Consider the following 17,010-nt stretch of genomic DNA (forward strand, 5'->3'; position numbering starts at 1 on the left):
AGACTGGACGGTCTTCAGGGCTTTCACTAGCTTCTAGAGATATGTCAGGGGAGGCTGGACAGCAACAGGATTAGGCCTGATTTTTTTTTTGTCCTTCTTGGCAGATGGTTGGCACTCAAGAAGGGAGGGTTCTGCCATAGCACCCTGAGCCATCAGCTTAAGTCATCGATTCTCAAGATACACGGATAAGGAGGATAAACAACTGCATAGGTCCTTTGGCACAAACTCTTGACAGAGCACTGCTTATGGTTGTGGGAAGTACCCAAGCAAAAAAGACATTGGTTATGATAGTCTATAAGGGGAATCTGCCTTCCACACTGATATTTTCCCTTTCCGAATGATATGAACACAAATACCAGAAAAAAATGGGAAAAAGAAGAGAAGAAACACCAAGGGGGCACTTATCTGAAAGTGGCTTGATAACTATCATAGCATAAAGGCATTCAGACCAGTGTTCGATATTGCAGTCCGGACTGGTGACAAAGAAGGTCTGAGTGCTTGCGACCATACAGCACCTTTATGCCCTACACCACACACAGAGAGCATACATGAGACATATGGCAGCTATGAGATCTACAGGCTTTGTTATACTGGCCAGATGTTGGGATATCCTTGGCAGGAGATCATTACTTCAACAGTGATATGAAAGGACATCATTATATGGTACCCACAATCATTAAACAGAAAACTTTCAACTAGCCCTATCCCTGGATAAGCAGAGAAAGACCCATAGATGAAGAACACGCTGTACAATTTTTTTTTTGTTTCTGGAGTGGTGACACAGAAGTCCATGTCTCTGCTTCATTGTCATAACCCACAGACTCCTACAGATGGTTTTGTGATTTTTTTTTTTTTTTATAAATATAAATTTTTTTTTTAATTCATGGCATGTCTAGTTCCAGGCTTCCCTACTACTTATCTTCCACTCTCGCTGCCACAATCCTAACCAAAGTCCTTATCCTCCACTTTGCATGACTGAATAATACCTTTACAGGCATGAATGTACAGAACATGGGTACTGATCACTGGCCAGGAAGTAGTAGAAGTTCCTGTTTTAGTCTTGCATTGTTCATCCTACTACATGCACCCAGCATGCTGTTATACATGCAGGCTGTCACATATGCCCTTTGAAGGCAAATGATGGATGTGATTAAGTCTGTTAAAAGCTGTTGAAGCTCAGTAGCAATCATATCCCTCCCTCCACTAGGGCAACGGTAGTCCTGCAGTTGGAAAGACTGACACACTAACCATGGAAAGAGAAAAATAGCCACCATCTACTAGGTGGCCTTACCATACCTCCTAGGTGACCTTCTAGCACAGCATTGTAGCAGATCTCCAGTCACTGATGGGAAAAGCTGGGAGAAAACCAATGAAACAAACTTCCCAAAAGATGAAGCTATTGTCCAGAGCTGGGCTTCAGGATATTGCATCTCTCCAGTTTTGGAATTAAAATCCATGCAAATCCAGTGCTTATGCATGTCATATGCATCTCAACAGATGACATGCACTGACCATTTCGATCATAACAAACTTGTGAACAAGGAACAAAAGTTTTCTAGGCCTATATTTTGCCTCACTTCTTTTCCTCAAATGATTTCAGTTAAAAGACGAAATATTAAAAACACAGTTTTTAAATGTTTAGCAAACAAAATCAGTAAGTTTTGAGCAATAAACTAAACCATTATGTGATTCTAGAACAAAACTTAGAAATGTGGACATATGGATTTCAGAAACAAAACAATTATTAAAAACTTTACTAATCAGGGGGCAATCCCCAGGTGCTTGTTTCTGTGATTTTCAGTGATGGACTAGTGTGCTATAAAGGGTACATCTGGCCTTACATAAAATGCTTCGGTGACATTTCTGTCTCATCAAAATCATAAAAATGGGTTAGTATATCACTGACTTAATCATGAACCCACCAAATCTAATATACAAGGCTTAAAATGTATCAGTAATGTCCTTCAGTATTACTTGCAAATGTCTGCTGACAGGATAATAAGATGGACTATCTGAGAATGGAGGTCTCAAAAAATAAGGTGAGGGACACTTGTTTGTTCATTTTCTCTAAAACATGGCTGCATAGTTACATTAGTGACAATGCTGTGAACTTAGATGGGCAAACTCTCTTTAGAGCAGATAGACATAAAGCACAGAGTGGTAAAGCTAAAGGTGGTGGTGTATGCATCTATGCTAATAACAGATGGTGCAAAGACTAAGTTTGCTCAATCATACTGCTCTGACGATGTGGAAATACTGACACTAAAATGCAGACCTTTATATGTACCAAGGGATATCAGTGGGATATATGTCACAGAAGTGTACATCCCCTCAGTGCTAACACCACTGAAGCTCAAAATAAACTCCATCATATTATCTGTGAGCTACAAAGCAGAAACACAGAATTTGCACATTTGACAGCAGGTGATTTCAACAGAGCTGAACTTTAGGAGGTGCTACCCCATTTTTATCAGTATGTGCATTTCCCCACCAGAGAGGAGAACACCTTAAACAAAGCTAACAGCAATATTAAAGGAGCCTTTAAAGCTTTGAAGCACCCAACACAGGCAGCTCTGATCACACTGCCATCCTGCTTCTGCCTACTTATAAGACGGCTTTGATCAGAGAAAAAACAACAACTAAACAGATCAGTGTGGCAGGAGGGTTCCATGGATTGCCTTCAGGACTGTTTCAATGCCACCTGCTGGGAGGTCTTCAAAGAAGCAGCTACACACAACCTCCAGTTAGACATAGACACCTATACCAAATCAGTTCTTGCCTACATAAACAAATGCATGGAAGATGCAACCACCATGAAAGCCATCATTATAAGAGCTAATCAGAAGCTCTGGCTCACCAGGAATGTCTATGAGCTACTGAGGGAAAGAAACACAGCCTTCAAAGCAAATGACAAAGAAAGGTTAAAGGCGTCAAGTCAAATTTGATAAAGAGCATCAAAGAGGGAGTATGGGAGGAAAATTCAGATCCGCTTCCACGACATGAGGGTCATGAGAAACCTACAGTAGGGGATACAGCAGCTCACGGACTATAAGACCAAAACACCCCAATGTGATGACAGCTTGGAATTCCTAAATGAAATGAAATGAAATCCTCCTTTGGCAGATTTGAAGAGAACACCACCACCGTACCTTCTAAAACAAACACTGACAAAGAGGAGACCGTGCTCACCTTAAACTCCAAGGAAGTGAGACTTCAGCTTAAGAAGGTAAATTCTAGGAAGGCTGCTGGACCAAACAACATACCTGGCAAGGTGTTAAAGGGGTGTGCGAATCTACCGACAGACATCTTACTCATACCTTGCTATGGAGAAAGTTCCCTTGCATTTTAAGGAAACAAATATTGTCCTACTTCTGAGGAAACCCAACCTTACCTGCCTCAATGACTTCAGACAGGTTGCCTTAACCTCAAACGTCATGAAGTGCTTTCAGAGGATTGTGAAGTAATATCTATCTGCAAGTCTGCCTAAGTCCTCTGATCTGCTCCACTCTGCATACCAGGCAAATAAATTGACTGCATATGAGATATTAGTCACACTATACCTTGCGCTAAAACACCTAGAAGGGAGGAACAACAACGTAAGGCTGTTGTACATCAACTTCAGTTCTGCGTTCAACACTGTGATACTGATGCAACTGGTGAATAAGCTCATGAAACTTGAGATAAACAAGCACCAATGTAACTGGACTCTTGACTTTCTGATTAGTAGACCCCAATGGACATGCACTGGAAACAACACCTCTCAATGCATAGTCCTGAATACTGGTCTTCTACAAGGTTGTGTGCTCAGCCCCTTGCTCTTCACCATCCTCACACATCCTCATTCTGACTGTACTGCAAAACATAACTCAAACCATATTATAAAATTTGCTGATGATACCACAGTCATGGCTCTCATCAGTGGTGGGGCTGAACATAACTACAGGGATGAGGTGAACACTTTGATTGCCTGGTGTGACAGGAACAATCTGGACCTGAATGTTAATAAGACCAAATAAATAATTATGGACTTCAAGAGAAAGGCAACAGTTCACCAACCACTTACTATCATAGGGGAGGCAGTAGAGAAAGTCAAAACAACCAAATTCTTGGGCCTTCACATCTCAGATGACCTCTCCTGGACTGTTAATACCAACCATATAGTCAAGAAGGCTCAACAGAGGCTTCACCTCCTCAGAGAGCTCAAAACAGGCCAGGCTCCCACTGTCTACTCTTACCATTTTTTACAGGGGAGCTACTGACAGCATCCTCACTTGCAACTTCATAGCATGGTTCAGCAACTGCACAGTTGCCGAGAAGAAATTACTGAGGGTGGCAGAGAAAATCTTGGGCACAAACATCCATTCTATTCAGGAGCTGTTCTTTACAAGAGCAAGAAAGAGAACATACAAAATACTAGCTGACAAGGAGATACCGCAGTTTCCGCTGTAGGACCACTAAATGGAACAGTTTGTATCTTACAGCTGTGAGACTTATTAACTCGGACACCAACCATAATACCTGACACACTGAAGTCTATTATTTTCATTTAATCCTGCTGCTCTGAGCAATTACCACCAGTATTACTATCTTGCAAAATGATGGCTATACTGAGTCACATCCAAGGTTAACAAGTACACTACAGTAACCAAACAGCTGCTATTCACTAGTCTCTATTTATTCTCTACCTTAATGGTGAAGGGGTTTGGTGGTGGGTATTTATTTATTATTTATCATTGGATAATGGGTATTGAGTGTGTTTATGTAATGTGAACCACCTCTAGCATGTCATACATGTTATTTTCTTTATGTTATTCTCTGATACCGCTGTATCTATGTTATTTGCACTTCTCTCATGAGCCGACATTTGTAATTTTGTTTAGCTGCATTTTTGTGGTCCTAAATGACAATAAAGTTTATCTGAATCTTCTTTGAATACAAGTAAAACATTCTAAAGGAAAAAATCAGTAGCCAAAGATTCATAAAGTTTTTAAAGGCATTTTCCCATTGAACAATGTTGTTCTTTATGTTCCATTCCCAAGGGCTCTGAATGATGGGAACCAAGGGATCAAACTGGAGGGGCAGACATCAGAGCACACTGTAGTCATCATTCAAAATGCATTTCAGTGATGAATACTTAAAAAACAGGCAACTATCAGACCAGTGATGGGAGGCGAAAGACTGTCCCAAACAGAGCCAGTAACAAAGGTATTCAAGTAAGTCTGATGGGGTTGGTAGTTACAATCCCCAGAAGGCTGTTGAGAAATGCTGGTTGCACTAGTTGTAAAATATTTCATCTACATACTATAACCAGTACATAGTTGTTGAAAAAAGCATCCTTAATTAAAATCTTATAAGATCTGCATGATGAAGTCATGGTGTAATGTAGTACACAGAAATGGGAGAGTGCTTTTTGTACTGTTACAAACCCTTCTTCCTTGTCTGTACAATAATCTCACATAATCACTTACCTGCACCTGTGGCACCACCTCCTGGATTGCCAAACAGTCCACCTCCACCAGCACCTGACGTTCCACCACCAAAACTATCTGAAAAATTAGGCATTATTTTCTGGCGCTTCCTCTGTACTTCTTCTTTGTCTATGTAGATGGGGGGACAGAAAATAATAAATAATATTTTCAGGCAGGGATATTACCAAATACTGTCATCACACTGGTACCATCTAGCTGAATCACACAGAATGTACAGTCTGATCGGAGGTAGATTGTTTAGGTATTAAATAAAATACAGGATTCAGTTATACAATCAAGTGACATAACTAGACACTATGGAATCTTAACACTTGCAGTATGTCATGAGACACAGCACAGTAATTGAAAATATACATACAATATGCAATTCTCACAAAGTCAGATACAATCAGATTGTATAGAGCTTTATGCATCATGGGCATACTTATGAAAAAATTGTAACAGAAGTAAATGCATTATAGTATTTATAACACTACAAAGGATATTATTCTAGAGCAACAAGTAAATCTTAATCAGCCTGCACTGATCTCGACAGAGGAATAAAACCCTGACTATGGCCCATGTGTTGAACAGCAGCTGAGAGGACGAGTGAGCCCATCCTGGTGGGAGGGGATCATATTTAGGCTGATTTCCCTGGAACAGACCAGAATATCATCACTAGATGTTGCCTATAGGTGAGCAAGGTAGTCCTGCTGATGTTAGGTCCTTGCAGAAATGGCAAGCGGGACAGCACTTATGTCCACTGTACTTCCTAACCCTGTGCTTCCACTGGGTCTGTACAAACAGATAAGGTGAAGGGTGAAAAAAAAAACTTAAACTACTCCTGATGGCTGCTAAATGACAGCCCCTCTCAGAAGAATTTTACTTTTGATGATGAGGGAACAAATGGATCATTCTGAAAGGGGGCTGTACAAAAAAAAAAAAAAAAAAAAAGTACATCATAACAAAACAAATGCGATGAATACAGATGGAAAATAAGGCTGCAATGTATTTTTTTTTTTTTTTATGAATATGTCCAATACAGAACAGCTTAACAAAACTAATAGCTTACTTTCTAGCTGGTAGACATTTATATCAGAGATTCCTTGATGTCCTCAATGCAAATGCCTTGGACCGGTTAGTTGACACTCCCACAAGAGGTGAAAATATCTAGGACTTAGTATTAACCAACATGAGTAACCACTGCAGAATCTCTACAGTGCCATCATCCCTGGTAAGATCAGACCACAAAACAGTAACTTTCAAAGTCACCATCTCTCCTGACCCCCCCCCCCCCCAGCTAGGATCAAACAAAAAAACTTCTCCAAAGGTGATTACAATCTTCTGAGGGAAGGTATAAACAGCTTCATAGCCCCCTCCCCCTCCACAGAAACTGGCACATATGCCCAAACTTACACCAAAGTACTATATGACCATTTATATAGCTGCATGGAATCAGGAATACCAGATAGGACGAAATTCTCTAACTCAAGGAAGAGTAAACCTGTCTGGTGGACATCTACAATAAATAAACTCTATAATAAAAGGAAAAAATTGCTGTCCAGGACCAAGACGGAGCAGGTGTCTAATTGGAAGCAATGTCTCCTTAGCCTGAACAAGCAAATAAGACCACAAGTGAAAACCTCCAAAGCAAACTTCGAGTCCAAACTGGCCACATCTACTAAAGACAATCATAAGGCTTTCTTCACATATGTCCGCAATCTCAAGGGAAGCACCTAGATCTGCTCAGAACTGGTATTCAAGGACACCACATACACAAACCCTGTAGGTATAGCCAATCTGCTGGCAGACAGGTTCAGTGAAAACATCACTCCTCTGTCCCATCAGTAAAACAGGACATCCCCAGTACCTGCTCCCCTCTCCTTACCTCTAGAGAGCAAGTCATCACTGCCCTCCGAAAGGCAAAAAATATAGCCTCCATGGGACCTGATAACATCCCAGGCTGTATCCTACATGAACCCAGGCAGGAACTTGCAGCACCATTAGGCACTCTATTCAACCAAAGCCTGAGTGCTGTCTTCGTCCCAGCCGAGTGGAGGACAGCTACTGTCATCCCTTTGTACAAAGGTGGACTGTCTACCGATCCCATCCCAGAAGTTATAGACCCATCAGCCTAACTAGCTTGATCTGCAAGGCCATGGAGCAGATTATCATGGACCTCACTAACAAGGACATTGGCAACCTCCAGGCACTTGATCCTACACAGTTTGGTTTTGTCAAGGGGAGGTCATGTCTGTTAAATTTAGTTGACTTCTTTGGGACAGTCACCAAGGCTATGGACAAGGGGAAGACAGTGCACACCACCTACCCTGACCTGGCCAAGGCCATCAATACTATTCCCCACTTAGGTATAATAGATAAACTCTCTCAACTAGGCATCAATCCATATGTTACCAAATGGGTAGTAAACTGGCTTACTGATGGAACTCACCTAGTTACAATAGGGGAAGCCACCTCAAGTAGTAGACCCGTAACAAACGGTGTACCCCAGGGATCGGTCTTGGGACCTCTGCTGTTTGGGATAAACTTCTCAGAGGTGCAGGCCAAGACTAGTGGGCTATGGCTGACCAAGTTTGCAGATGACTACAAGCTGGGTGCTGTCATCAGTTCCCCTAATGATGTGGGCATCCTCCAAGAGGGTCTCACTCAAACAAATGACTGGTGCCAGAAACATGGCCTCAAACTGAATGCCAAAAAATGCATCATTATCCCTTTTGTGGAGAATGATGTCCTCACAAATTATCTCATTGATAATAAGGCACTAAGCATGCAATCAGTCGTGAGGGACTTGGGAATCCAGGTTGATAGCAAACTGATGTTTGACCACCATACTGCCTCCATTGTATGGAAAGCTTTCTACATGTCCCACCTCATTAGTTAGGGTATCTCATCCAGGGACAAGGTGGTCATATCATCCCTGTATTCTTCTTGAATACAATGTCCCTTTCAGCATGTAACTCACAAAGCACATGCACCAGCTGGAGAGACCGCAGAGATTCCTCACCCAGAGAATCCAGGGCCTCAAACATCTACCTTACACAGACAGGCTAAAAGCCCTGTCCCTCTACTCAGCTTCCTACAGACCACTCAGAGGTGACGTCTGTCTGGCATACTAAGCAATCTCAGACCCCGCCCTGATGGGACTGCTGCATATCCACAAGTCAAGCTCCACTCAAGTAATCCGCACGGGAGATCTCAACCTGGTCTGTGACATCAATAGGACTTGTTGGTGGGACAGATTTGTGTCGCAGAGACTCCCCCTTTTGTGGAACAGACTCCTTCTCCATGTAAAGCAGAGCACCTCATTAAAGCTTAAGTGCAACCTGGATAACTGGATGGGGAACAGAAAATACACCCCTGGGATTCCACCTATGTCCCTGCTGGACAGTGGCATAGGGTGCTAGCTTGTTGGAACATGGGCTAAATTCTTGGCTAGGCTTGTAAGGGCCTCAGGGCCAACAGCCTAGTAACTTCCTATGATCTCATTTGTGGCTTTGTGCTTAACTCAAAGCCTGCCTCTCAGAATATAATCATAGGAAGTTACTAGGCCCTAACAAACTTAGCCAAGAATTTAGGCCATGTTCCAACAAGTCAGCACCTGATGTCCCTGTCCAGCAGGGACACAGGCAGAATCCCAGGGGTGTATTTTCAGTTCCCCATTCAGTTATCCAAGTTGCACTTAAAAAGGGTTAATGAGGTACTCTGCTTAACGTGGAGAGGGAGTCTATTCCACTGAAGAGGAGTCTCTGGGACACAAATCTGTCCCACCAAGTCCTATTAATGTCACAGACTAGGTTGAGGTTGTGCATGCAGGTTACTCGAGTGTAGCTTGACTTGTGGATATGCAGATGTCCCATCAAGGCGGGGTCTGAGATCACTTTATACGCCAGACAAAGGTCATCTCTGAATGGTCTGTATGAGACCGAGTAGAAGGACAGGGCTTTTAGTCTATTTGTGCAGGGTAGATGTCTGAGGCCCTGGATTTTCTTGGTGAGGAAGCTCTGTGGTCTCTCCAGCTGCTGCATGTGCTTTATGAGGTACATGGCAAAAGGGGCACTGTACTCAATAATGGGTCTTATAAGGGAAGACAACAGGAATGTTATGACCTCTTGTCCCTGGATGAGATACCCTTATTAATGAGGTGGGCCATATAGAAAGCTTTCCCTTACAACGGAGGCAATATGGTGGTCAAAAGACAATTTGCTATCAACCTGGGTGCCGAAGTCCCTTACGACTGACTGCATGCTTAGGACCTTGCTATTAATGTGATAATTTGTGGGGATGTCACTCTCCCCAAAGGGGATGATGATGCATTTTTTGGCATTCCGTTTGAGGCCATGTTTCTGGCATCAGTCATTTGTTGGGTGAGACCCTCTTGCAGGATGTCCACATCACTAGGGGAATTAATGACAGCACCCAGCTTGCAGTCATCTGCAAACTTGGTCAGCCATAGCCCTCCGGTTTTGGACTGTACCTCAGAAAAGTATATTCCAAACAACTGAGGCCCCAGAGGCATATGACTAGCAACTCAGATGCTGGAGGACACAGGTTGGGGAGAATGGGGGGAGTGACCAGTGACAGTCCAGCCTACGACATACACTGACACCTACTGGTGAAAGTAGGTGTCATTATACGTATTGACACCTACTGGTGAAAGTAGTCTTGGGCATGCAGCTTATGTGCTGGGATCTGCTCTTGTCCATGCCATACAACATTTGCTTGGTAGCCTTCATGTAATATGTGCAGGAATAATGCACACCCACAAGGAATTATGTTGCAGGCCCTTGTGTATGCAAGTGCATGCAATCTGCCTGGAGAAGGGTTAAGCTACAGTAACAAGAGATCCTGATGTTTGCCTAGAAAATGGTATACTGTGATTGGCCCATTAATTCCCAGGAGATGAGACCTGATCAATTGTGAAAGGGCTGATGGCTGCTAAGCAGCATGGATAAAAATAATTAAAAAAAAAAAAAAACAGAAGAAAAAGTATGTCCACTATAGGTATGATAAATGGAGTGTTTTGCAGTACTACTAGGGTCTTATTTTAAGTTTTCTGATGAAACGTTTGCAGCTTTTATAAGATTTTTTTAATCTGGTGTTTGTCGTGGCATTTTGTTGCCAGGTACTCTTCTGAGCAACATATTTTAAATTATCACTAAAACAATATTTTTCTCATCTTTCCATATGGTACTGAAGGATGAGATCAGTTACATAATTTGTTAACATTGAAAGCTACTACTCCACAGAACGTTTTCTATCACTTTTTATCAGTTCTGTAATATCCTTTGAAAAAATAAGAGACATTCCATAAAATTATGCAATGTGTTTCTAATACTGCCTGAATAAAATGTTCTAATGCTAGGTTAAAACCCTTCAACGGGTTACAATGCCCTGAAACTGCTGTTTACTTCAGAGATTTGTAAATGATTTATGCATCTCAGGGCCTGCATAAATGCAGGATACTATTGAATATGGTGAAGACTGTATATACCAATGAGATGTCTCAAAATATTACAAAATCTAGACTGATACATATTTCCAGGCATGATAAGTATACTGTTCTCTCCCCTTTTTCATCTGTTTCCTTTAATATGTTTTTTAAACATCTTTATTGAATTACCACTTAAGACAAAGGCAGACATACATTTATGTAAAAGTGACAAACATTATACATCATAATGTATTCTTTTGTATAGCTATCATCAAGCCAACATTACATATATTGCTCAATTCATGCCTTCCCTTAATCCTCAGTCCTCCTCCAAAACATTATTTTGCATGCACTGTTCCCCCAATTTCCATTTTTTTCAATGTAACTTTTCTAAAAATCCCACTTTCAGTTATTTTATCTTTGTTACAATATTCAGTACTTCAAATACAGTTGGTTTACATGTTTATTTCCATTTTTTCTAATTGCTTTTTTTTAGCAGCCACCAGAATTAAACTCAGGACGGCCTTATTACGTGTAGGTAATTCCGATTCTGCTTAAAAAATAATTTCCTCAGTTACACCAACTTACTCGCATAGTATTTCTGATAAAGTAGTCTGCAGGGAATTTTTAAAGTCTGTCAACTCATTACACTCCCAATAGTGTGTGTGTGTGTGTGTGTGTGTGTGTGTGTGTGTGTGTGTGTGTGTGTGTGTATATATATATGTCATCCCACACGTTTTCCAGTCATGCCACCGCTGACTCCAAGTTTTACAGCAGTGTCTCAGATTTATGTGCATAACCTACATTTCCTCTAAGTATTCCTCATCAACTGTTGTTCTGTTCAGCCACTGTATCTGTTTACATTGAATTATAATCCACAAACTTTATCTGAATTTTCCCCATATTGCCACGTAATCAGAAGGTAAAACATCTATACGTTTTATGCTACTTTCTCTTAGCTCACTGGTATACAACACATAATCAGTTTCTGTTTATTTGTTGTCTTGCTTACATGCATATTTTCTATCTTCCCCAAACATACATTTCCCATCCTATAAATATCATACAATACTTTTACTTATACACCAACTTTTTTTCTATTTCTTAAATTCATACAACTATTTGTGCTAATAAACGTTTAACATTTCTAATAGCTCACCTCTCCTAGACTGCATGGTTTGAGCATACATACACACAACTTGCAAAACCTTCCTTTTACTTGCTCTATCATGTATTACACATCTCAATGGTCATACCAAAGTTACATCTATTAATTTTGTACATTTTCTCCCATTTATTACTATACCAGTCTCAGAACATACCTATTTCTCTTTAGTCCATATTACTTTGTGTTTGTTATTGCCTTTATTTCTTTAAAATGTTCTCTCATAGTCAGCTCTACATCTGCTAACACAAATATCAAAATCAACTGTTTCAATTTCACTACCAATACACACCACACTTGTGACTTTACACTGTTCACATTGAATCAACACCTTTTACAATAGTCATCCACCATCTCTTTTCTTTTTAACGTTCATTCTTTTCTTTCTCAGCCTTATTTGCAACAGATATTTGCTTCTCCCTCGTGACCAAACCATGCCAACCGTCGGTAAATCCGGCATTATCCACAGCCAGCTGTACGTTTTTGCTATAATGCTGGATGTTTGCAGAACTGATAGACTAGAACTGAGGTTCTACATTTGCTGTTTAGCTGTATAGCACACAGACTGAGATATGCCGGCACACCAACTGTTATTTATTATTTATCTGTTTTAACTGAAAGAAAAGAATACATAATCATTGCAACTGCAAACACTTCTTAGAATACCTACATAATTCCACAAGTATCCTTCTGATTAGGGCAAAAAAATCTTCACATTAACAGGTTTCTACATTGGCTCAACAATATCATTTGAACCAGAGCTTAACAAACTGTAACCAACAAACTTGCTATATACAGTAGAGTAGTTTTGTAATGACTCAAATGCCCCTACTTTGCAGTGATTACAATAAAATAACTAAATGAAAATAACTATATTTTTGACCTAGAGAACTGATGACTTTGTCATTAACCTAGTTAAGAACTGTCAAGTTTTCTAGAAAATTTTCATTTTGAGTTGTTCTTTCTCAAACACTGGGGGATGGGGCTTCCTGCAGGATGGTAATCACATTAACTGGAGAATAACTGAGCACTGCATGGCATAAATCATCTTTTCTCCAAATTTCTCTGTTAGTGGACACAAACAGCCTCCTCTTTGGAAGCACTCTTAATATGACAAATACACAGTTAGTTGTTACTTTTATAACTAGTTTGCCTTACTTCTATTTGACTGTTTGCAAAGTTTATTTGGTTTACATGTGAAGTTTTTTCTTTTTTCCTTTTTACTTTGTAACAGGTTTAAATTGTTTGCTGTTTAGGATTTATACAAAAAGCCTTTGGTTTTGGGCCTGATGGAAAGTACTGCGAAATGAAAAGCAGGCATGGCATATCCAAAACTTTCCTCTTTATTTAAGTAGTTATGATGCATCTACTCAACCATCTTGGAATGTTAACAGGTATACAAGCCCAATAAAGCATGTTAGGGAGTTTGCATACATAATGAAACACGGTCTCTTAACAGAAAACAAGCACCAAAAACTGAAGAAACCTGGGTAGATGACTACGGTCTCTGACAGTAATATTTCTTAGAAAAGGTAACCAATTTCTTTGGAAGAGACAACAAAAGGCAAGGATTGTAGATATGCAATGTGTGAAGGTACATTGGAAGGACAAACATGGTAAACATTAGTGCTTGTATGTTACAAGCACAAAGCAAAACAGTTAAACTTATTCCCTTAGAGAATAGATAGCTTTCTAGGAGGGAAAAGCTTTGGGGTCAGATAATAGAAAACATTTTTACATTTACAAAAGTGATGAATGGTCCAAAAACCTATGAAGTTCCAAGCTTAGGTAGAACTTTTGACAAATATGTATTTATTTAACACTTGTTAACCAGATATTTGGATTAGTCCAAGAACCATTTTCAGCCATAGGACACCAAGTATTACAAAGACACAGTAGAAACTTACAATTATACATATGTCAATTATAGTAAGTATCTGTATTAAAAACACAAATATACACTAGTACAAATAAATTGTACACCAAATACAAATGCTCAACAATAATATGAAAAAAGTGCAACTTGTCATGAATAAATTATGGCAAAAACTTAACAGACAGAAAAAAGAAAAAGTGTGTGACAAAGCATAGTGCATAGCAAACCTGCAAGACAGAAAACATTTATGCTGCCATAAAACAAAACAAAGCAAACTGTGGGTATATTACCTCATGTATGCATAAATATTTACAACTGTGCAAAAAAGCACAGCAAATTTTATAATAATTTTGAATTACATTACACTAAGTCAACAGTGCTTACTCAGTTAACATATATAGTAAACAGCTGCATCACTATGCATAATTAACCTGTATCCTGAAAGCATTCATATTTACTTTCCTTAAACAAATGCTGTAGCATAGACTAGATCCAGGCCTGCTGAATCTAGCTTTGTTTGTATAACTTGAGGACTAATCCAGGCATTATTTAAAGTATTCAGTTGTATTTATTACTGCTTGGTAGTAACTTGGTTAAAGTGTAGCTATCATTCTAAGTCTTTTGGATTAAGCACTTGGGCTTCAGACCAGTTGTTCTACATTAGGAAGGTTTGTGGCATGCACTGTGGTGGCAGGACAGGTAGCTTTCATCCTTCTAAGTTGGGAACTGCTGATTGAGAGCTCAGTGTCTGTTATTCTTAAAGTGTATTAGCTCTGGTTTAAGCACTTGGGCTTCAGGCCAGTTATTTTACATTAAGAAGGTTCGTGGTCTGCACTCTTGTGGGAGAGAGGGTGGACTCTGCCCTTTCTGAGCTGGGAATTTCTGGTTAAAGGTTTATAGTGCCTGAAATATTGAATGTATCTTTACTGAAATTGGTACACCTTGTTTGTTGTAGCATAGACTAGATCCAGGCCTGCTGAATCTAGCTTTGTTTGTACTAATTCCACCTAAAACCTGTGGATCCCTAGTGATATCTGCATTGCTTACTGTACTTATTTCCTTTTGAAAGAAAGTTACTGTTTGTCGTTTTGCATTTGTTACCTGTAACAGCACTTGTTACCTGGCACTTCCTCACTAAAGCAATTATAAGTCAGCACTAAAATTGGCCCTTGTTTTCAATTATAAAGGAATCCCAATATTATTCTAGCATGTCCAAAGGTCAGTGGTCCAGCTGGTGAATATGGAATCTTGAGGCAATGTTACAACTGCCTCATGTACACAGACAACCCTCTCCTCCCCAACAAATTCCAACATATGTGAGAGATGCAACCATAGCCAAACTGGAGGCTAAGCTCTCTCGTCAGGAGAAGGAAACCACACTACAATTCCAGTCTCACATAGACCTACCACGACAGCAAACCAAACACATAATGGCTCTAAATAAAGATCTGCCTAAGCAGCAGAGACCTCCAAAGCAGACACAAGCACAACTCTACCCCAAAACAAAACACGACAAAGCCAGTGTGGGATAAATAACACACCTGATACACTTGTAATAGGTGACTCTATCATCAGGCACCACCAGGCTGAACAAGGAGAAGGTCACGGTGAGCAGCCTGTCCATGCTGGTGTGAATGACCCTCCTGACTACATGACTACATGAAAGAGACAGAGGAGCTCTCTGAGCATGTAGCCCAGGCTGGTATGACCCTGACCTTGAGTAGCATCTTACCTCACCAAGAATGATGCCACAATATGAAGACAAGATGATCAATTTCAACAATTGGCTTAAGTATTGTTGTCATTCAAAGGGGCCGTAATGCCTGTCAGATGATATGCACAACAAGCACGATGCTGCTTTGCTAGGGGCGGCTGCTGTGTGTCACTGCCCCTCTTCGGATATTGGCAAAGGCTCTTGCTACCCCATAGTGGCTTTTTAGGCAAGGCTCAAAAATAGGTATCACAGGGATAAGAAACTAAGAGTAATGCTACTCAACGCCAGAAGTCTAAACCTCAAGATGCATGCCTCTCCTTAGCATCGATATCTGTGCAGTAACAGAAACCTGGTTCAGGACTCCCGAGCACCCCAGCACTACCAAGTTATACCTCATACAATGCTTTCTTGGACCGAACCACAAGGAGTCGATATTCATCAAAGATACCCACACCTCCAGGTTGGTGGCAAGCATCAGAGACTAACCATGTGCAACTAACAGTGGGTAAAACTGCCTTCCAGTTTATAGCCTGCTACAGACCACCCTCCCAAAAACCCCACTCTGCCTTCCTGAGAACACTGGAAAATATGAAGGTCACTCGAACACCATTATATTGGGCGACTTCAACTACCCAAACATAGATTGGGAGCATTACTCTAGCTCCAACACCCTTGCCCAAAGGTTCCTAGAATTCATAAACTCAAATGCTATGGAACAACTTGTTACCACTCCCACAAGAGGGAAAACATACTGGACCTGATCATCACCAACATGGGGACTCTATGCTCCAGACCAGAAGTGTATCCCTCACTGGTAAGATCAGACCATAAATTGATCTCACTGGATATTCACATCCCCCCCGCCGCCCCTGCCCAGAAAACCACAGTCCAAACCTTCTCTAAAGCAAATCTCACACTCCTCAAAACCGAGGTGGAATCCTTCAAGAATCCTTTATAAATGCATTCTATGAACACCTTCAGGAATGCATGGATCATGCAATCCCAAATAAAAACAAGACCCAATCCTCCAAAGGCAGACGACCTGTCTGGTGGACCCCAGCCATAAACAAACTATACAATAGAAGGAGGAAGCAACTACATGATAGAGCAAAATCCCAAAAAGGGAAGGCATCTCTGATCAGTATTAGCAAAAACTAAGGGCACTCATAAAATCGTCAAAGGCCAGCCTCGAGAGAAAAATTGCACAGGACACTAAGGATAATCACAAGGCTTTCTTTAGTTATGTTAGGAACCTGTGTGGGAATTCCCAGATATGCTCAGAATTAGTCCAAATGACAAAAAATACACTGATCCTACAGACATTGCCAACATCCT

At 40.6% G+C, this 17,010-nt stretch overlaps 1 protein-coding gene across 1 annotated transcript in view; it reads right to left on the minus strand.

Annotated features, from left to right (window-relative positions):
• NFKB1 (nuclear factor kappa B subunit 1) overlaps nucleotides 1-17,010 on the minus strand; it is a 772,892-nt gene that overhangs the window by 369,316 nt on the left and 386,566 nt on the right. The window contains exon 9 of the mRNA XM_044060344.1: nucleotides 5,469-5,597. Coding sequence (XP_043916279.1) covers nucleotides 5,469-5,597 — 129 coding nt within the window. The remainder of the gene's footprint in view (nucleotides 1-5,468; nucleotides 5,598-17,010) is intronic.

This window comes from Protopterus annectens, chromosome 2.part0 (assembly GCF_019279795.1).
Source record: "Protopterus annectens isolate FY-2018-M chromosome 2.part0, PAN1.0, whole genome shotgun sequence".
NCBI classification, from domain to species: domain Eukaryota; kingdom Metazoa; phylum Chordata; order Ceratodontiformes; family Protopteridae; genus Protopterus; species Protopterus annectens.